Here is a 21,734-nt window from a genome sequence, read left to right on the forward strand (position 1 = left end):
GGTTTGGGGTTGTGCCAGCTTTTGGTAGTTTTCTAATTTTGCATGTACACTTCTCACAAGCTCTGCAAGTTTTAATTCCGCATCAACTTTAAAAAAAGAGGAAATGCCTTGTGTTCCCAGTAAGAGGACCGCCTCCGCTCTGATGGATAACAGAGCAGTCCTGTCAATCCGGGGGTGGAGGGGCGGCTGCTCCGGGTTAAAAGGCGCCACACAGGTGACGCACAGAGCAAAGTGAAGACAGTGAGAGGAAGTGTTGGATGCTGAACGATAGCAGCGCATAAGGTAAGTGTCTTTATATCTCTGCCAGGGGTTTTAGTGACACGACATTTCCGTGTCAGCGCTGCAAACCTTCGCTAACTTCATGATCAATTCCCTTTTAGTGCAGCGGATAAACACCGTCCACTCCCCCCATGTGCAATCTGTCCTTTCTCTCTTGTACTGTACTGTGAACAAGCGCTACCGGGGAGAGTGAAATACACATGGTTCCGCTTTCGGAGTTGTGATCGGGCTGTTCATTTCCGCTATGGGATAGACCAATATGTCAGAGATACCTGGACAGTAACTAAAGTCAATCCTGTGGCTGGGGGAAAACTACAGAATGATCCACTCTGGGTGGAGCTCTCAAGCGTTGTATCCGAGCCAACACGAGGGTATAATACAGAAACCCAGACGAACGTAAAAAGGTCAGATTGCTCGATTAAGAAATAGGGAAGATATGCAAGAACAGGAAGGTTAATTTAATGGAAGACGTCAATCAACCAAATAGAAATACCTGAGTTCTTTCCATTCAGAGTTGGTAAATGTGCGAGCCTTGAATTGGTATTCGCACAGGATCCAGACCAGTTATAGCACACCTGGGGGCCATCACCTATAGTGGGTAAAGTTTGACATGAACTAGGAGTGAGATATATTCAAGACCAGCAGCTTGGTGTATAACTTTACGAAGGATCAATTCAATGAAATAAGGGGAAAATTACTGCCTATGGAATGGTGGAGAATGTTCAACAACATTTCAGTGGAGGACAACTGGAATACCTTTAAAGGTGTAATGCTGAAAGTGCAGGATCAAGACACACTGATCCTAAAGCTCAGGCTGAACAAACCTGTCCCAACATTGATTAACAAACAAACAGTAAGAGGACAGTCAGGGAAGAGGTATAAAACATGTAAGCAGAACCATAACGGAGGATTGTCAATATTGTGTGATTACTTCCTGCAAGTATTCCCATGGGAGGGTCTGAGAAACATGCGCACTCCAGAGTGAAGCAAAGTAACACTAACGACTCTTTGATATGAATGAGATGAAGTCCTAGACAAGCTGAAAAGGCTCCCAATGAATAACTCACTGGGGTCTATGGTATATCCCCAAAGTGCTGAAAGAGCCTGAGGAGGAGATATGAGGCACCGGCCACCATTATAAGTGATTTGCTGGACACTGGGGAGACACCAGTAGATTGAAAGCAGGTCAGTGTGGTGCCCATGTTCAGAAAAGGGGATAAAACGGACACAGGCAACTACAATCTTTATTCAGTGTAAAATACTGGAATCAAATCAGCAGGAATCAATATCTGGAGCATCTGTCTCACATTATCCGAGAGAACAGTAGGCTCCGGATTCAGAAGGGGACGATCCCACCTCAAAAAACCTATTTGTCCTCTTTGAGGATGAACCATCTCAATTGCACTTTGTAAAGTATTATGCTATGCTGTACTTAGACTTCCAAAAGGCACCTCATAAAGTCCCTCATGTAAAGTTTGTAAATCAAACTCAATGCTGTGGGAATTCATTATAAATCCGAGAAATGGATAATAAACAGGTTGATGAGTCGAAACAGCTGGAATATAATTCAAAAGCAGAGAAGTCATGTTAAATGTATATAGAACCTGGGTTAAACCAAACTTGATGTGTTTTGCACAGTTCTCGTATCCACATATATTTTTTTAAGTATAGAAAAACAGTGGAGACGGTGGGAAAAAGATTTACAAGAATGATACCAGAACTGAGTGTGCACAACTATCTGGAAAGACTGGGGCTCCTTTGTCTAGAAAATAGGAAACTGAGGGGTGACCTAACAGAAGTCTTTCAAATTATGAAGCAGTTTTATATGGTAAATGTACTGAAGATGTTTCCACTTGCGGGGAGTATAAAACTAACAGACATAATTATAAAATAGTCACTAATAAGGAATTCAGGCGTAACTTGTTTATTCAGAGTGTGGTGAGAATGTGGAACATGCTACCACAGGGAGTGGTTGAGGTGAATAGCATTCAAGGGGAAGCTTGATAATTAAATGTAAGATAAATAAGAACATAAGAACATAAGAATTAGGAACAGGAGTAGGCCATCGAGCCCCTCGAGCCTGCTCCGCCATTCAAAAAGATCATGGCTGATCTGGCCGTGGACTCAGCTCCACTTACCCGCCCGCTCCTCATAACCCTTAATTCCCTTATTAGTTAAAAATCTATCTATCTGTGACTTGAATACATTCAATGAGCTAGCCTCAACTGCTTCCTTGGGCAGAGAATTCCACAGATTCACAACCCTCTGGGAGAAGAAATTCCTTCTCAACTCGGTTTTAAATTGGCTCCCCCGTATTTTGAGGCTGTGCCCCCTAGTTCTAGTCTCCCCGACCAGTGGAAACAACCTCTCTGCCTCTATCTTGTCTATCCCTTTCATTATTTTAAATGTTTCTGTAAGATCACCCCTCATCCTTCTGAACTCCAACGAGTAAAGACCCAGTCTACTCAATCTATCATCAGAAGGTAACCCCCTCATCTCCGGAACCAACCTAGTGAATCGTCTCTGTACCCCCTCCAAAGCCAGTATATCCTTCCTTAAGTAAGGCGACCAAAACTGCACGCAGTACTCCAGATGCGGCCTCACCAATACCCTATACAGTTGCAGAAGGACCTCCCTGCTTTTGTATTCCATCCCTCTCGCAATGAAGGCCAACATTCCATTCGCCTTCCTGATTACCTGCTGCACCTGCAAACTAACTTTTTGGGATTCACGCACAAGGACCCCCAGGTCCCTCTGCACCGCAGCATGTTGTAATTTCTGCCCATTCAAATAGTATTCCCTTTTTTTGTTTTTTTTCCCAAGGTGGATGACCTCACACTTTCCGACATTGTATTCCATCTGCCAAACCTTAGCCCATTCGCTTAACCTATCTAAATCTCTTTGCAGCCTCTCTGTGTCCTCTACACAACCCGCTTTCCCACTAATCTTTGTGTCATCTGCAAATTTTGTTACACTACACTCTGTCCCCTCTTCCAGGTCATCTATGTATATTGTAAACAATTGTGGTCCCAGCACCGATCCCTGTGGCACACCACTAACCACCGATTTCCAACCCGAAAAGGACCCATTTATCCCGACTCTCTGCTTTCTGTTCGCCAGCCAATTCTCTATCCATGCTAATACATTTCCACTGACCCCGCGTACCTTTATCTTCTGCAGTAACCTTTTGTGTGGCACCTTATCGAATGCCTTTTGAAAATCTAAATACACCACATCCATCGGTACACCTCTATCCACCATGCTCGTTATATCCTCAAAGAATTCCAGTAAATTAGTTAAACATGATTTCCCCTTCATGAATCCATGCTGCGTCTGCTTGATTGCACTATTCCTATCTAGATGTCCCACTATTTCTTCCTTAATGATAGTTTCAAGCATTTTCCCCACTACAGATGTTAAACTAACCGGCCTATAGTTACCTGCCTTTTGTCTGCCCCCTTTTTTAAACAGATGCGTTACATTAGCTGCTTTCCAATCCGCTGGTACCTCCCCAGAGTCCAGAGAATTTTGGTAGATTATAACGAATGCATCTGCTATAACTTCCGCCATCTCTTTTCATACCCTGGGCTGCATTTCATCAGGACCAGGGGACTTGTCTACCTTGAGTCCCATTAGCCTGTCCAGCACTACCCCCCCTAGTGATAGTGATTGTCTCCAGGTCCTCCCTTCCCACATTCCTGTGACCAGCAATTTCTGGCATGGTTTCTGTGTCTTCCACTGTGAAGACCGAAGCAAAATAATTGTTTAGGGTCTCAGCCATTTCCACATTTCCCATTATTAAATCCCCCTTCTCATCTTCTAAGGGACCAACATTTACTTTAGTCACTCTTTTCCGTTTTATATATCTGTAAAAGCTTTTACTATCCGTTTTTATGTTTTGCGCAAGTTTACCTTCGTAATCTATCTTTCCTTTCTTTATTGCTTTCTTAGTCATTCTTTGTTGTCGTTTAAAGTTTTCCCAATCTTCTATTTTCCCACTAACCTTGGCCACCTTATACGCATTGGTTTTTAATTTGATGCTCTCCTTAATTTCCCTGGTTATCCACGGCTGGTTATCCCTTCTCTTACCGCCCTTCTTTTTCATTGGAATATATTTTTGTTGAGCACTATGAAAGAGCTCCTTAAAAGTCCTCCACTGTTCCTCAATTGTGCCACCGTTTAGTCTGTGTTTCCAGTCTACTTTAGCCAACTCTGCCCTCATCCCACTGTAGTCCCCTTTGTTTAAGCATAGTATGCTCGTTTGAGACACTACTTCCTCACCCTCAATCTGTGTTACTAATTCAACCACACTGTGATCACTCATTCCGAGAGGATCTTTTACTAGGAGATCGTTTATTATTCCTGTCTCATTAAACAGGACCAGATCTAAGATAGCTTGCTCCCTTGTAGGTTCTGTAACATACTGTTCTAAGAAACAATCCCGTATACATTCTATGAATTCCTCCTCCAGGCTACCCCGTGCGATTTGATTTGACCAATCGATATGTAGGTTAAAATCCCCCATAATTACTGCCGTTTCTTTTTCACATGCCTCCATTATTTCCTTGATTATTGCCCGCCCCACCGTGAAGTTATTATTTGGGGGCCTATAAACCAAGCCCACCAGTGACTTTTCCCCCTTACTATCTCTAATCTCCACCCACAATGATTCAACATTGTGTTCATTAGAGCCAATATCGTCTCTCACAACTGCCCTGATATCATCCTTTATTAACAGAGCTACCCCACCTCCTTTCCCTTCTTGTCTATCTTTCCGAATCGTCAGATACCCCTGTCCCAGTCTTGGCCACCCTGCAACCACGTTTCTGTAATGGCCACCAAATCATACCCATTTGTAATGATTTGTGCCGTCAACTCATTTACTTTATTTCGAATGCTGCGTGCGTTTAGGTAGAGTGTTTTAATACTAGTTTTTAATCCATGATTTTTAGTTTTGACCCCTCCTGCAGCCCCTTTACATTCAGTGGCCCTTTTTGTTTTTTGCCTTGGGTTTCTCTGCCCTCCACTTTTACTCATCTCCTTTCTGTCTTTTGCTTTTGTCTCCTTTTTGTTTCCCTCTGTCTCCCTGCATTGGTTCCCATCCCCCTGCCACATTAGTTTAACTCCTCCCCAACAGCACTAGCATATATAAACAAATAGAAGGATATATTGACGGGGTGAGATGAAGTAGGGTAGGATGAGACTCATGTGGAGCATAGACCAGTTGGTCTGAATGTCCTGTTTCTGTGCTGTAAAATTCTATGCAACACTGGTACCTCATGAATGGCACTGAAATAGCTAAGACTGATGTAAAAAGAGACCGAGATATCTTGGTAGACTCAATACTAAACATATATAAGTAATCAACAGAGCTACTAGAATGTAGAACTACATCACCAAAACAGTTGAATATAAATCAGAGGAAGTCAATGATCAAACCATAACTGCTCTGGTTAGATCACATTTCAAGTATTATGTTCAATTCTGGTCACCAAGATACAATTGAGAGCTTCTAGTGCTGGAGGCAGCAGAGAGAAGATCAATGAGACTGATCCTTGGTTGCTGTGGTCTGAGATATGAAAAAAGACCAGTCTGGAAAGGAGGAGTCTGAGAGGTAATATTACAGAGTCAAAAGAAATAGTAAATGTTGTGGAAAAGGTAAATGTGGGAGTAAAACAAGGAGACAAAGGTTCCAACTCGTAAAAGATAACTTTAGGACTGATATCAGGACGTTCTTTTTAACATAGTGAGCAACACTTGGTTTAGATTTCCAGATGGAGTCGTACAGGTGAAAACCCAGGTTGCATTTAAGAAAGAATTCTATAATGAAATGGGAGGATTATAGAGCACCTGTGGATGGATGAACTAATGTGGGTCAAATGGTCTTCTCATCCGGAATTATCTTGTGATCTGTCAATACATCTATCCCTATAATAGTTTGTGCACAAGGACAAATATTTGAAAGTAGTGATGGAAAGCTCATTTAAACTATCAGTGTATGTTGAGGAATATATATTTGCCTTTGTAGTTTGTTCTATGAACGCAAGGCAAAATGGCTGCTGCAAGCATTATGGGTAGGATAAAATGCAGGATAAAATGATGCAACATGGGTGAAGACAGTTAGTCTAAGAAAGTGATGCACACTTCTGCACGTAGCCTTTAGAACCCCGAGGGCGAGATGTTACACTTTTGTGCAGATCGACCAAAAATGAGTGTTATTTCTGGCATGGGTCGTAAAAATGGGTTTTCAGATCGCCGCTTGTCGTCCATTTTCAAAGCCCTTAGTCTCCATTTTAAAAATTGGACGTTATCGCGAGCGATCTGAAATGGGCGTTAGCGTTAAATTTCTCTGACCTTCTGCTGTAAAGTGTCACCGTCCTTAGCAACGGCATGGCAACGCTCATTTCCCGTGATTCAGGAGGTCAGGGGTCATCCTTGCATACGCAGAAGAGGAGACAGAGAGAGAGGGAGCAGAGAGGGACTGAAACGGTGAGTGGGTGTGGTGTGTGCTTGTTTAGCTGTTGTGGGAGCCACAAGGGAGATTCACCAGCAGCAAAAAGCCAACTAAGTACCAGGAACATAGCTGGCACTGAGTTTTTGTCCAACAAATAACACATAACATGGAAGGGATGGAGGAGGCCCTGGAGCTGTTAACCAGGAACGCTGGTGGCAGAGGGCTCCCAGTGATCCCAGAGCGCGGCACTGCACCCCAAGATGCTGCACCCCCATTGCCATGAGAGCCAGGAGCAACATCTTGCTTCTAGCTAGGAGCACATTCCCACCTTGGGACCATCCTCTCATGTATCTGTCGAAGCAGCGGTTCGGCCGTCATCCCCCTCGCCCCAATGAAGCAGCATCTGAGGAGCTCCTCGGCCAGGCAGCTTGGAGGCAGGAGGGGAAGGGATAGAGGTGGGGAGAGAAGCAGCAGGGGCGGGGTGGGGGGGAAGGAAAGTGAGGTGCATGGCCGCAGGTGTTGTCTGGGGCATATTTTTAGGTTGCTGCTGCTATTTTGGGGGGAGGGTCAGTGCAAGGGGCGAGGGGACTACCTTGTTGGTTTGCATTTGTGTTCTATATTGTGGGAAATGGGGACCATTGTAATGATGTAAATGTGACAAATTTGTTGTGGGCTGGGGCGGGGGTGGGGTGGGCTGGTTTTTACAGATATACTTATCATTTCAGACAAATGGTCAGAGTAAATGTTTTTTATTTAACATAACCTTGTTGCGCATTGGCTCAGCTAGCTGCACTGAAGACACACTGGTGATTCCTTAATATGAAAGGGTATAATTACACTTAACTTCAATCAACTTAAACTTTAACTGTCACCAAGGTAATGCACACCATGGATGTATGACCTGCACACCCAGCAGTGTTTCAGCTTTGTAAATACCACCAACGTTATTTCAAGCAAAGCGCTCATTTATGAGCTCCTGACATCAGAGTCTTGCAGCTATGATGCCACCATCTCCCTTATGAGCTGGCATATCTCACTGATAACCACTTTGTCGAAGCGCAGTCTCCTAAGGCAGGTAGTGTTGCACAAGTTGAGGTAAGACTGCTTCACCCTGTACTTGCGGGGGGTGTAACGTCTGATCCTCCTCATCAGTCTGTCACGTCTTGCATTGGCCACATGATGCTGCCGAGTGTACCTTCTGCCATCTCGCGTCTGCAGCATGTGAGTCGTCATCAAGAGAGAGTGAGAAATGGCAGGCACCATTCCAACAGCTATGTGTTTTCCACCGATTGTTCACAAAGAATAATGCCCCTACTAAGACATCTAGTAAATTCCAATCATCCACAGTATGAAAAGATGTTTGTTCAGATGTTCACAACACCTCCAATCACCTCCAGAGTAAATCTGAACTCCCCCAAGGTTGAAGCAGAGCAGCCTTTTAAATGATGCGACCTGCGATTTAGAACATGGCGTCCATACCGCTGTGAGTAGTTCCGGTTAGTTCAACTTTTGACCAGCATTTTTTTCGGTGAGCGATATTATCGGTGAAATGTGTACGAGATGCAGACAGTAGGGATGGGCGATATACTGGGCGTTAGTTTTGGCAAATGTGGTCTTTATGACAAAAAACAGTGGGCGGTCAGTATTATTAAATCTCGGTGTTAATTACGTGCCGAAAGTAATGCTGGGTGATATTCTGTGCGTTGGGATCGCCCATTCTGATGATTGCGCCCCGTATTATTTTTTTCAGCGGTACGCACATGCGGAAAATAACACTCGGCGATAAGTGACCGAGAAATGGGAATCAGTTTCCATTTTGTGGCTAAGTGGGCGATATATGGGTATTGCACCTCATTCCAGCGTTAAAATTGATGTTAAGTGGGCGGTATGCATGCAAAAATAATGGAAATTCTAGCCCCTAGCCTCAAGATGACATATCTGGAGCACACCAGACAAACGCCCGTTTTACTTAGTTTCCCCTTAACCGCCGAGAAAACCGATGAGAATAATGGTGCAAGACCCATTTTCTCGCCGGGTGATTAGTTTCAATTAGTTTTAACTTAAAAGTGAAAATTTTCACCAGCATTACTTACCAAACATTAGTGGTTTTTCTGGCCGGGCAGTCGGGTGTTGAGGGGCTCTCTGGGAAAGTCTAGCCCTTAAACATTTTAAATGGCTTAATTTACCAGCTGTGCAAGACAGTATTTCAGATTAAATGAGGATAGAGACATGGATAATGGAAGGTGGCTGACTGTCAAGATACTTTTAGACAATGAAACAGAATCTGTTAAGGATGAGGCCTGTATGGTTGTGTAAGTTCAGCAATCTGTTCGATGACCTAGAGTCATAAGCTACCTGCAGAAGTTAAACCCAACAAACTCGGTGTCACAAATTCAGCCATGATCTAATCAAATAATTAATCAGGCTTGAGGGGCTGAATGGCTCCTAGGGCTTCTGTTCCAGGGGCTGCACTAATCTTCCTGACTGGATGAGCTTTGTCAATTGCTATCTCGGCTATATCGATCCATATGTGTGAGTGTTGCAGCGTGGAAGAGCAATGAGTAGCAAAAGGCTGCCAATTATTATTAATAACTTTTATTTATATAGAGCCTTTAACATAGTAAAACATCGAAAGGTGCTTCACAGCAGTGTTACAAGACAAAACAGATACATTTGACACCGAGCCACAATAAAATATGGCAGATGACCAAAAGATTGGTTAAAGAGGCAGGTTTTAAGAAGCGTCTTAAAGGAGGAAAGAGAAGTTGAAGGAAGGAATTCCGGAGCTTAGGGCCTTAGCAGCTGAAGGCACGGCTGCCAATGCAGGAGCAATTAAAATCGGGCTGCTCAATAGGGCAGAATTGGAGGAGCGCAGATATATCGGAGGGCAGTAAGGCTGAAGAAATTTAGAAATAGGGAGGGGTGAGGTCATGGGGGGATTTGAAAAGAAGGATGAGAATTTTAAAATCAAGGTGTTGCTTAACTGGGAGCCAATGTGATGGGTGAACAGAACTTGGTGTGAGTTAAGACGTGAGCAGCAGAGTTTTGGAGACTCCAAGTTTACGAAGGGTAGAACGAGGGAGGCCGGCCAGGAGTGTGTTCGAATAGTCAAGTGTAGAAGTAACAAAGGAATGAATGAAGGTTTCAGCAGCAGGTGGGCTTAGGCAGAGGGGCAGTCAGGCGGTGTTACAGAGATGGAAATAGACAGTTTTCGTGATGCAATATATATCAGACAACTTTCTCCAGGGAGCTGTGCTGAGGCCTTACCATTTCCCTTTGTTTTATAATTTTTCCAAATATTGTACATATCTTGGTTTTGCTAGAGATGCCTTGAGACCGAAGTCTTTGTTTCACTGATGTTCATCAATCAACCGAGGTTGTTTCAGCACGTTGGTTAATGAGAAACAATAATATTTGAATCTTAGACATGTAGAGATTAAATAACTTGAGACCAATTCTACAGAGAAGATTGTAAATGTTTCACTGCAGACCAACACTCAGTTTGCGATTCTTCATAAGCCAATTTCTCTGTTCAGTTGCAAACCCTGGTAATTCATTAACTTTCTTGAGAACCTTATTGTACCAAAATCATTTTGGATATTTGTTTTATATTCATTTTTCCTGCAGTTTTAACCAATGGAGGACCTGAGCAAAGCAAATTGCCATTTCACCCTTGACCTATTCAGAAAGCTGGTTGAAAAAAAATCAAGCTGGCAACATCTTTTTTTCTCCATTCAGCATCTCCAGTGCGTTGGCCATGGTTTATCTTGGAGCAAAAAATAATACTGCATCTCAAATGGCAAAGGTATGTATAAAATTACTCTGAGTAAAAGATGTAGCTGAATTTTTTTTAACTGTCTTGTGTGTGCATTTTGTTTGATAATATCAGTTTGCCAGAAGCATGGACTTATGGGCTCGACCTTCCACTTCAGATCGCTGGGCTAGTGCCCATATATCGCCCAAAATGGCAGGCTATCGCCCATTTTGATTAAAAAGTGGAAAGTTGGGCCAGAACAGCGCCGGAAAATTGCTGGCCCAACTTTCCTGTCACATCGTTGAGGTGATCGCCCGCATCGCCCAGCGCAACTTTCAGCACATCGCCCACACATCGCCCGGCTTATCGCTCACTGAAAATATCACTGGAGAAAAGCTGCTATTAACTGGCCTTCCTCACAGAACTCAACACTACGGACGCCATTTTGAACATTGGAGGAAGTGAGGAGGCAGCTTACACAAGGAGCTTATCATTTGTGAGTTATTTAAGGGTCGTTTACTGATAGATCCACTCACATTTATATTTATATTTATATGTATATTTATAATTTATATTTTATATTTTCTTTAGTATAAAGGGCATTTATAACAACAGTGATAGTGATAATAGTGATAATGATGGAGCCTGTAGCTTCTCTACCATTATTTGGTAGATTATAACGAATGCATCTGCTATAACTTCCGCCATCTCTTTTCATACCCTGGGATGCATTTCATCAGGACCAGGGGACTTGTCTACCTTGAGTCCCATTAGACTGTCCAACACTACAGCCATACACACTTACAGTGCCTCTGAGCTCCCTCTCACTCTGTCTCCTCTTCTGCACATGTCATCATGACCCTTGACCTCCTGAATCGCGGGAATCGTGCGTTGCCATGCTGTTGTTAAGGGCGGCCACACTTTACGGCAGTAGGTCAAAAAACTTTAACGCTACTGCCCATTTGATATCGCTCGCGGTAGTGCCCATTTTCAAAACTGTAAACTAGGTGTTTTGAGAAAGGGCGATGAGCCGTTGATCTGAAAACCCTTTTTTAACGCCCACGCCGGAAATAATGCCCATTTTTGGGCGATAAGCACAAAAGTGGAGGTTCTAGCCCATAAACTCATTGATAGTTTATATGCATCTAATAGTAATAGGTATCATGTCTCAATATCCTACGTGTAACTAGCAGTAATACTTTAACTCACTGATACTCACCCTGAAACCATCGCCAGAACCCCCCTGCACTGCACCAGGTGAGGTCAGTCTCTCCAGTTGATGCCACTTATAACAGGCCCGATCTCTCTCTCTATCTCCTTGGAATCTGGTTTGGAGTCCGGTTCTGTGTGAAGGTGACAATTCTGAACTGCGAACCTCAGTCTGAGCTGATCTGTACTTGGTCTTCACATGTCAAACCCGGTCGGCACAGACCAACCGGAACCAAACCGAGAGATTGCGCAAAGGGCAGTGAGCTGAGTGTTTGGGGCACTTCTCACAGGTCACATTGTCCTAAACTCAGCTCAGTACCAACATTTCTAAACCGCTCCATGTGCTCGGTCTCAATAAATGAGGGATGGGAACCTATGCAGGGAGACAGAGGGAAGTAGAATAGGGGCAGAAGCAAAAGATAGAAAGAAGAAAAGTAAAAGTGAAGTGCAGAGAAACCCAAGGCAAAAATCAAAAAGGGCCACATTACAGCAAAATTCTAAAGGGGCAAAGTGTGTTAAAAAGACAAGTCTGAAGGCTCTGTGCCTCAATGCGAGGAGTATTCGTAATAAAATGGATGAATTAACTGCTCAGGCAGCAATTAATGAATATGATATAATTGGCATCATGGAGACATGGCTCCAGGGTAACCAAGGCTGGGAACTCAACATCCAGGGGTATTCAACATTCAAGAAGGATAGACAGAAAGGAAAAGTAAGTGGGGTAGCGTTGCTGATTAAAGAGCAAATTAACACAATAGAAAGGAAGGACATTAGCTTGGATGATGTGGAATCTGTATGGGTGGAGCTGCTGAATACCAAAGGGCAGAAAACGCTAGTGGGAGTTGTGTACAGACCACCAAACAGTAGTAGTGTGGTTGGGGACAGCATCAAACAAGAAATTAGACATGCGTGCAATAAAGGTACAGCAGTTTACATGGGTGACTTTAATCTACATATAGATTGGGCTAATCTAACTGTTGCAATACGGTGGAGGAGGATTTCCTGGAGTGTATGAGGGATGATTTTCAAGACCAATATGTCGAGGAGCCAACTAGAGGGCTGGCCATCCTAGACTGGGTGATGTGTAATGAGAAAGGACCAATTAGAAATCTTGTTGTGGGGTGCCGCAGGGCTCAGTGCTGGAACCCCAGCTCTTTACAATACACATCAATGATTTAGATGAAGGAATTGAGTGTAATATCTCTAAGTTTGCAGATGACACTAAGCTGGGTGGTGGTATGAGCTGTGAGGAGGATGCTAAGAGTCTGCAGGCTGACTTGGACAGGTTAGGTGAGTGGGCAAATGCATGGCAGATGCAGTATAATGTGGATAAATGTGAGGTTATCCACTTTGGGGGAAAAACACGAAGGCAGAATTTTATCTGAATGGCGGCAGATTAGGAAAAGTGGAGGTGCAACGAGACCTGGGTTTCATGGTACATCAGCCATTGAAAGTTGGCATGCAGGTACAGCAGGCGGTGAAGAAGGCAAATGGTATGTTGGCCGTCATAGCTAGGGGATTTGAGTATAGGAGCAGGGAGGTCTTACTGCAGCTATACAGGGCCTTGGTGAGGCCTCACCTGGACTCCCTTTCTTTCTGAGCCCCCATTCCCCCTCTCCCCTCTCCCCTCTCCCCCATTCCCCAGTCTCCCTCTCCCCCATTCCCCAGTTTCCCTCTCCCCCATTTCCCAGTCTCTCTCCCCCCGAGCCCCCATTCCCCACTCTCCCTCTCCCCAAACCCCCATTCCCCAGTCTCCCTCTCCTCCATTCCCAGTCTCCCTCTCCCCGAGCCCCCATTCCCCAGTTTCCCTCTCCCCCATTCCTAGTCTCCCTCTCCCCAAGCCCCCATTCCCCACTCTCCCTCTCCCCGAGCCCCCATTCCTCAGTCTCCGTCTCCCCGAGCCCCCATTCCACAGTCTCCCTCTCCCCCATTCCCAGTCTCCCACTCTCTCACTCCCCCATTCCTCAGTCTCCGTCTCCCCGAGCCCCCATTCCCCAGTCTCCCTCTCCCCCATTCCTCAGTCTCCGTCTCCCCCCTAGCCCCCATTCCCCACTCTCCCTCTCCTCGAGCCCCCATTCTCCACTCTCACTCTCCCCGAGTCCCTATTCCCCACTCTCCCTCTCCCTCTCCCCGAGCCTCCATTCCTCAGTCTCCGTCTCCCCGAACCCCCATTCCTCAGTCTCCGTCTGCCCGAGCCCCCATTCCCCACTCTCCCTCTCCCTGAGCCCCCATTTCCCACTCTCCCTCTCCCCGAGCCCCCATTCCTCAGTCTCCCTCTCCCGGAGCCCCCATTCACCAGTCTCCCTCCCCCTGAGCCCCCATTCCTCAGTCTCCCTCTCCCCAAACCTCCACGTGGTCGCTGCTCTCGGCTGCGGTGATCAAGTGACATCACCGAGCCAGAGGTTCCACTGAGCAACAGCCGGTGAGGTCACGGAGCGGGGGAGGGGAAGGGAGGAACTAACCACTGGATGGCTAATCTCAGACTTGGTCAGTTTCACTTTCCAGTTTCACTTTCAGGAACCAATTCCTCAAAATCAGGTGATCCCAGTGGCTATAAAAATATTCAGGAAGACAAACATTGCACAGTGTTTCGGCTGATCTGCTGACTGAAGTACAAGTGAAATCCAGATCACCATCATGAGGTCAGTAATCACTTTGCTTTACACAACATTATTAGATGTACTGACATTTTAAGGAAATAACAGTGACATTGACCACGATATTAACGCAGAGACGGGATCAGAGTGAGGGTGAGGGAGGGGCGATGGCGGGCGACCAAAGCACAACATCGTGGAACGTGTGCAAATATCCTATTCAATGGGGATTCCTCTTTATCATTTTACTTCCAGCTTTCGTGTCCCTAATGCACGTGAGCGGGCGTGACACTGACCTGCATGATGCGATTTCACCTCGACCACTGACAGGGCCAGTTCACAGAGGCAGTGGAGGAGGAGGTTTGCAGTTAGCTACATTGGGCTGGAAGGAGTGCAGGCAGAGTTATGGAAGGAAGGAGGACAAAGACTGCACCCAGGTTTAATCAGGCGTCCCTGGATGTCATTGGAATCCTCATCTGATGAGGTGTGCTGAGCGGCTTGTTCCTCTTCACCTTTAGTTCTCGCTGCTGTGCTGTGTTGTGCAGAATGCAGCTCACCACGATTATGCTGGAGACCCTCATTGGTGAGTACTGAAGGGCGCCTCCAGACCTGTCCAGATACCTGAAGCGCAACTTGAGCATAGCAATGGCTTGCTCAATAACACATCAGGTTGACAAATGGCTCCTGATGTAACGCTCCTCAGAGGTATCATCAGGCAGGTTTGAGGGGGATATCCTTTGTCACCTCGCCCTTAAGGCTGGTTCCAGGTCTGAACATGTTGAGGATTCTGGGCTGCCGCAGCATGATAGCACCTCCCAGGGAATCTGGCGCAGACCTGCATGAACCTTTTTTTGTGGTTACATACCTGCTAAACATTGATGTAATGGAATCCCTTGCGGTTGACAAATACTCCTGGTTAATCTGTGGGGTGCTCGGATTGCCACGTGTGTGCAGTCGATGCCAGCCTGCCCCTGTGGGAAGCCAGCCAAAGATGTGAATCCGAGTGCCCGCTGATTCTGGCTATTGTCATCACAGGGGAAGTTTATATGCCTCCAGCACTGACAAACAACCCATCAATCACCTGCCTGATGCATTTACTTGCAGCCGACTGCGAGATCCCATGCATGTTGGGTTAGGGCTACGTTTCACGTATTTGACTGTTTGACTTCTCCGTGACCCTCTCCCAGGTGTGAGGGGTTAATATCAAAGCCATTGATTTCAAACCCACTGAAATGAGTGGAGCTGGACCTATCTGTTTATAGCTGAAACATGTTTACAGCAAGGCAGCTGCCTCAGGGCAAACTCCTTCCTAAACCTGCCTCCCTGTGACTGCTGCAATGAAAATAGAACATTTCTCACAGCAGGAGACTGGTGACGGTGGAATTACTCACTCTCTGTCTCTCTCCACTCCCTGTATTCCCTCCCTCTCTGTGAGAGCTGGGACTGGTGCATGCAATAGGTTCCAGAGGGTGGCAGTGTAGGGTTATTAGTTGCATGCATTGCGACTGTACAAATAGATTGTGCATTTTATAAAAGACACAATCAGCAATCTCGAAGTGTGTTGCTAATGGTTACTCAAAGGATGTGCTGTTTTATAACAATAAACATGTATCATTGTCAGTGTGCCGCTGGTTTATGAAAACAGAATCAGTCAACTTTCATGTGAGTGCTCGGGGGAAGGGTTTGGGATCTGTCCCTGGGTCTGTGAGCACTCGGGGAAAGGGTTTGGGATCTGTCGCTGAATCTGAGAGCACTCGGGAAGGGTTTGGGATCTGTCCCTGGGTCTATGAGCACTCAGGGGAAGGGTTTGGACCTGCCCCAAGTTAATGTTGTCTGCTCTCTGCAGTAACAGAAAATGTGTCCAAGCAATGTCCAGAACTTTAAGTTTTTGCTGTCGATATTTTCGCTGAATCTTACACTAAGTTATGTGGCACAGTAAATAATACAGATGGGATTAGACAGTTGCAAAGGCACATTGATAAATGAAGTGATTACGAAAAACTAGCAGATGGAGTTCAGTGTGGGGAAATGTGTGCTCATCCACTTTGGAGCCAAGAAATATCGGAATATTTTCCAAATGTGACAAGCCTGGAACTGCGGAGGAGCAAAGAGATTTAGGGGACCATGTACAGAAATCATTAAATCTAGTGAACAGGTACAGTAAATAATGAAAGGGGTGAATGGATTGTTTGCCTTGATCTCAATGGGGCTGGAATACAAAGGGTAGGCGTTATGTTAATGTTGTATAAAGCTCTGGTTAAACTACATCTGGAGTAATGCATTGAGTTCTGGGCACCTCACCTCAGAAAGGATATATTGCTCCTGCGGCGGGTGCAGTGCAGATTCATTAGAATTTTACCAGGGCTAAAATGGTTATATCATGAGGACAGCTCACATAGACTCGGCTTGTATTCCCCCAGATATAGAAGATTAAGGGGTGACCTAATTAAGGTGTTTAAGATGATTGAAGCATTTGATTGGGTAGGTAGAGTAAAACAATTTCCTCTGATGGGGGAGACCAGAACAAGGGGGCATCAGCTTGAAGTTAGAACTCGGCCAGTCAGGGGTGATGTCAGACAACACTTCTTCACACAAAGGGTAGTGGAAATCTGGAACTCTCTCCCCCAATAAGTTGTTGCAGTTAGGCCAATTAAATATGTCAAAACTGTGATGATAGAATTTTGTTAGGCAAGGGTATTAAGAGTTACAGAACCAGGGTGGGTAGATGGAGTTGTGATACAGATCAGCCATGATAAAGTGAATGGTGGAACATGTTCCTATGTTCCGACCTATGTTCATATTAAGGGATAATCGTGGATTTCTGCTGGCACTCATGAGCCAATTGTTCATTTTATGTTGCCTCCAGGACCCTTACGGGATTTCTAGAGGTTTCCCCCAAACTGAGCGAAACCAGGCAGTCAGGCTGCAGGGAGGTGTTCTGTGCCCACGTGCACTGACCTGCACATCTGTTCTGCTATTGTGACTTTACCAGCATTGCTACATTGATTATATATGAGCTATAAATGTAAGTTAGATACACATAGCGGATGCATTGACAGTCATTTTCCAACATTCCACAGATTCTGGATCAGTTCCTATGGAGTGGAGGGTAGCCAATGTAACCCCACTTTTTAAAAAAGGAGGGAGAGAGAAAACAGGGAATTATAGACTGGTCAGCCTGACCTCAGTAGTGGGTAAAATGATGGAATCAATTATTAAGGATGTCATAGCAGCGCATTTGGAAAGAGGTGACATGATAGGTCCAAGTCAGCATGGATTTGTGAAAGGGAAATCATGCTTGACAAATCTTCTGGAATTTTTTGAGGTTGTTTCCAGTAGAGTGGACAAAGGAGAACCACTTGATGTGGTGTATTTGGACTTCCAGAAGGCTTTTGACAAGGTTCCACACAAGAGATTAATGTGCAAAGTTAAAGCACATGGGATTGGGGGTAGTGTGGACGTGGATTGAGAACTGGTTGTCAGACAGGAAGCAAAGAGTAGGAGTAAATGGGTACTTTTCAGAATGGCAGGCAGTGACTAATGGGGTACCGCAAGGTTCTGTGCTGGTGCCCCAGTTGTTTACATTGTACATTAATGATTTAGACGAGGGGATTAAATGTAGTATCTCCAAATTTGTGGATGACACTAAGTTGGATGGCAGTGTGAGCGCGAGGCGAATGCTATGAGGCTGCAGAGTGACTTGGATAGGTTAGGTGAGTGGGCAAATGCATGGCAGATGAAGTATAATGTGGATAAATGTGAGGTTGTCCACTTTGGTGGTAAAAACAGAGAGACAGACTATTATTTGAATGGTTACAGATTAGGAAAAGGGGAGGTCCAATGAGACCTGGGTGTCATGGTACATCAGTCATTGAAGGTTGGCATGCAGGTACATCAGGCGGTTAAGAAAGCAAATGGCATGTTGGCCTTCATAGCGAGGGGATTTGAGTACAGGGGCAGAGAGGTGTTACTACAGTTGTACAGGGCCTTGGTGAGGCCAGACCTGGAGTGTTGTGTACAGTTTTGGTCTCCTAACTTGAGGAAGGACATTCTTGCTATTGAGGGAGTGCAGCGAAGGTTCACCAGACTGATTCCCGGGAAGGCGGGACTGACATATCAAGAAAGACTGCATCAACTGGGCTTGTATTCACTGGAGTTCAGAAAAATGAGAGGGGATCTCATAGAAACGTTTAAAATTCTGACGGATTTCGACAGGTTAGATGCAGGAAGAATGTTCCCAATGTTGGGGAAGTCCAGAACAGGGGTCACAGTCTAAGGATAAGCGGTAAGCCATTTAGGACCGAGATGAGGAGAAACTTCTTCACCCAGAGAGTGGTGAACCTGTGGAATTCTCTACCACAGAAAGTTGTTGAGGCCAATTCACTAAATATATTCAAAAAGGAGTTAGATGTAGTCCTTACTACTAGGGGGATCAAGGGGTATGGCAAGAAAGCAGGGATGGGGTACTGAAGTTGCATGTTTAGCCATGAACTCATTGAATGGCAGTGCAGGCTCGAAGGGCCGAATGGCCTACTCCTGCACCTAATTTCTATGTTTCTATAAGATGGGCTTTGATTATTTTGTTCTCTTACAGCAACACACTGAACGATTGTTTGAAAGCGAAACTCGGCGAGCTTCAATGTCAATTCACGTGGGCCCCACAGAAAGACAGTATTGACTTGGAGGACATGAAGTATAGATTACACAATTTAATACAGGCTGGTGTGAAATATCAGGCCATGTCTTACAACCACCTCGCTTTTGTAAACTGTCTGCAAGGCAACTGTGAAGAGGCAATTCAAAACTTAAAGGAAGCTGAAAAAATTCTGAGGGAAAATCATGAACATGAATTTAAAAGAAGAAGCATCATCACCTATGGAAACTATGCCTGGGTATATTATCACATGGGCCAACTGACAGAGGCCCAGTCCTACCTCGACAAGCTGGAGAGGATCTGTAAACAATTGACTGATGGCTCTCGGTATACAGCGCTGATACCTGAAGTATACGGGGAGAAGGGTTGGTCACTGTTGAGTTCTGCTGCTCAATACTATGAAGAGGCAAAGGAATGTTTTGAGAAAGCTCTGGAGGAAGATCCTGATGATACTGAATGGAATGCTGGCTATGCGACTGTTCTGTTTCGTCTGGAAGGAGGTCCTGGTATCTCAGAGAATGGTGAACCCAGTCAATCAGTGAAGCAGTTGCGACGTGTGCTGGAACTTGATCCAGATGACTCTGTCGCCATGGTGCTGTTGGCTCTAAAACTGCAAGAGTCTAAACAAAAGGAGAAAGCACTGCAATTAGTTGAACAAGCATTGCAGAAGTCCCCTGATCTTCCATATGTAACTCGTTATGCAGCAAGATTTCTGAGAAAAGAAGGAGATGTGGAAAAAGCTATAGAGCTGTTGAAGAAAGCATTAGAAATTATCCCACACTCTTCCTTCTTACACCACCAAGTAGGTCTGTGTTACAGAAACAAAGTATATCAGTTGATCAAACATCCAGGCAGCAAAGACCCTAGCAATCCTGCTTTTCAACAGAAAGCTGAATTGATCAATCAATGCAAGTACCATTTTGAAAAGGCATTTGAGCAGAAGCCATCATTTATTTTTGCACGATTAGATTTTGCAAAAATCTGTTCATTAAATGGGGAATATCTCAAAGCAGAGAAGATCTACAGCGATTTCCTGCAATTAGAAGATAATCATCCTGATAAGCAGTCCGTATATTTGCAGATTGGGTTATTTGAACTGCACCAGAAAAGATCGGAATCAAATGCCATCAACTATTTTCTGGAAGGACTTAAATTTCAACGTGACACAAAAGCTTGGCAATTGTGTCATGAAAACTTGAGAAAGATTGCAACAAAACAAATTGACAGGAATCCCAGAAACAGCAAGGCCTTTGGTGTTCTTGGGTTACTGCACCAGCAGGATGGGAAGAAGTGCAAAGCTATTGAATGCTTTGAAAAGGCCTTGGAGTTTGATTGTGGCAATGAAGAATATCTAAGTGCTCTTTGTAAATTACGCCTTTCTATCAGTCAATGATGACTAACCCAGCTAAAACTAAACACATTGGGTGGAGTTTCTGCTTTGGCGCAATTGGGAACTTAGTTGTAAATTACGCTACATAGGTTACAGTTCAAGTTTCCGCTAGAATGCATTTGCATACTCACAGACATAAAATCTTTAATGAACCAGCCTTTCACCTGCGGGAAACCTGATTTTAAATGACTGAAAATGACTTAAAGGTAGATATACTGAACCATTTATTAGTTTCGTTGTTGTACACTAGTCAGTTTGTAAGTAAATTAAATATAATAATTTGTAAAACTTCTAAATCATGCCTACTAGTGCCCAGGGGCCTAAGAAAATGAGCTCAATTTGAAAACCCTCCTCAAACGGGCGCAATTGGCAGAAACTCGCCATCCTCGTTATTTCGATCTGTGGGCGGGGCCAGTTTTGTAGATTTTTAAACCAGCGTTAAAGATCACGGAATACTTGATTTACGCTTGATGTAAATCTTGCTCGAGTTCCCGTGATCTTTTGTGCTGGTTCGGCAGATTTCACCTGGATTGTACTGATAAAACGAGGGCAAATTAGCAGAGGCTCTATCCCAGTGTTTGAAAGATGCTGTGATGCTCTCTCATCTATGAACAAGTTTGGCAGGATACTCATCCAACTTATATTATTTAATATACACTGTTAATACTTTCAGTCGAAGCGGCCTTTTGTTTGTAAATGCATCGATATTTGTGAGTACAGTCCCCACCGATTTCTCTGCTTTACACAGGATGGCCGGTATCACGCGTGAAGAAGGATTATTTTCTCTCTCTCCCTGTAACGAGCCGCCCGCAGCTCCCTGATTTCTAGCCCCTTCAATGGAAGCAGTTAATTTCCATCGGGTGACTTATGGCTAAAGGATATAATAATAGATTTAAATGGCTAAAATCAATAAAGCTTAATAGTTGCAGATATAGATTTTCCAACCAGAATTATTAATTTGCTGTAATATCAGAGACTGTGTTAAAATAACCAATAAAAAGAAACTGTAACTAAAATGATATTTGTGTTATTGATCTGTGCTAATGCTGACAGTAAGTGTCACTCATAGTCCATACTTTGTGATGGTGAACTGTACCAGCTCTGTAAGGAACATTCAGACCAGCCTTTAACACAGCTGTTGATTGTGGAGTGAAACATGGCCCTTGCACTGCTAGCTGTAGCCATAGTGCTATTAGAGAAAGGTTAGGAAGAAATGGTTGGGAAGGTCCAGAGGAATGGGACAATGGGAGAACCTAACATTGGGAGAGGCTGCAGACGCCTCACATCATATTTAGACTTATTGGTAAAGCAGCCCCTGAAGGGTTCAGCCCTTCTGTGAAGGTATTGTTTCAGCTCTGTGCAATGTTGGAAACTAATTTTTTAAGACATTGGAGATGTTA

General features: G+C 44.6%; 1 protein-coding gene across 3 annotated transcripts; it reads left to right on the forward strand.

Annotated features, from left to right (window-relative positions):
* Positions 1-240: 240 nt before the first annotated feature.
* On the forward strand, positions 241-21,056 carry LOC139264260 (interferon-induced protein with tetratricopeptide repeats 5-like). 3 transcript variants are annotated; one of them, XM_070880434.1, is made up of 4 exons: positions 241-282; positions 10,361-10,538; positions 14,202-14,338; positions 18,885-21,056. In XM_070880434.1, the coding sequence occupies exons 3-4, from the start codon at positions 14,334-14,336 to the stop codon at positions 20,335-20,337; spliced, it is 1,458 nt and encodes a 485-aa protein (XP_070736535.1). In that variant the 5' UTR covers positions 241-282; positions 10,361-10,538; positions 14,202-14,333; the 3' UTR covers positions 20,338-21,056. The 3 variants fall into 3 exon arrangements, with proteins under 3 accessions (XP_070736535.1, XP_070736534.1, XP_070736536.1); XM_070880433.1 differs by having other exon boundaries at positions 14,214-14,338; XM_070880435.1 differs by lacking the exons at positions 241-282; positions 10,361-10,538 and having other exon boundaries at positions 14,146-14,338.
* The last annotated feature ends 678 nt before the right edge of the window (positions 21,057-21,734 follow it).

The sequence above is a fragment of the Pristiophorus japonicus genome, chromosome 5 (assembly GCF_044704955.1).
Source record: "Pristiophorus japonicus isolate sPriJap1 chromosome 5, sPriJap1.hap1, whole genome shotgun sequence".
Taxonomy (NCBI): domain Eukaryota; kingdom Metazoa; phylum Chordata; class Chondrichthyes; family Pristiophoridae; genus Pristiophorus; species Pristiophorus japonicus.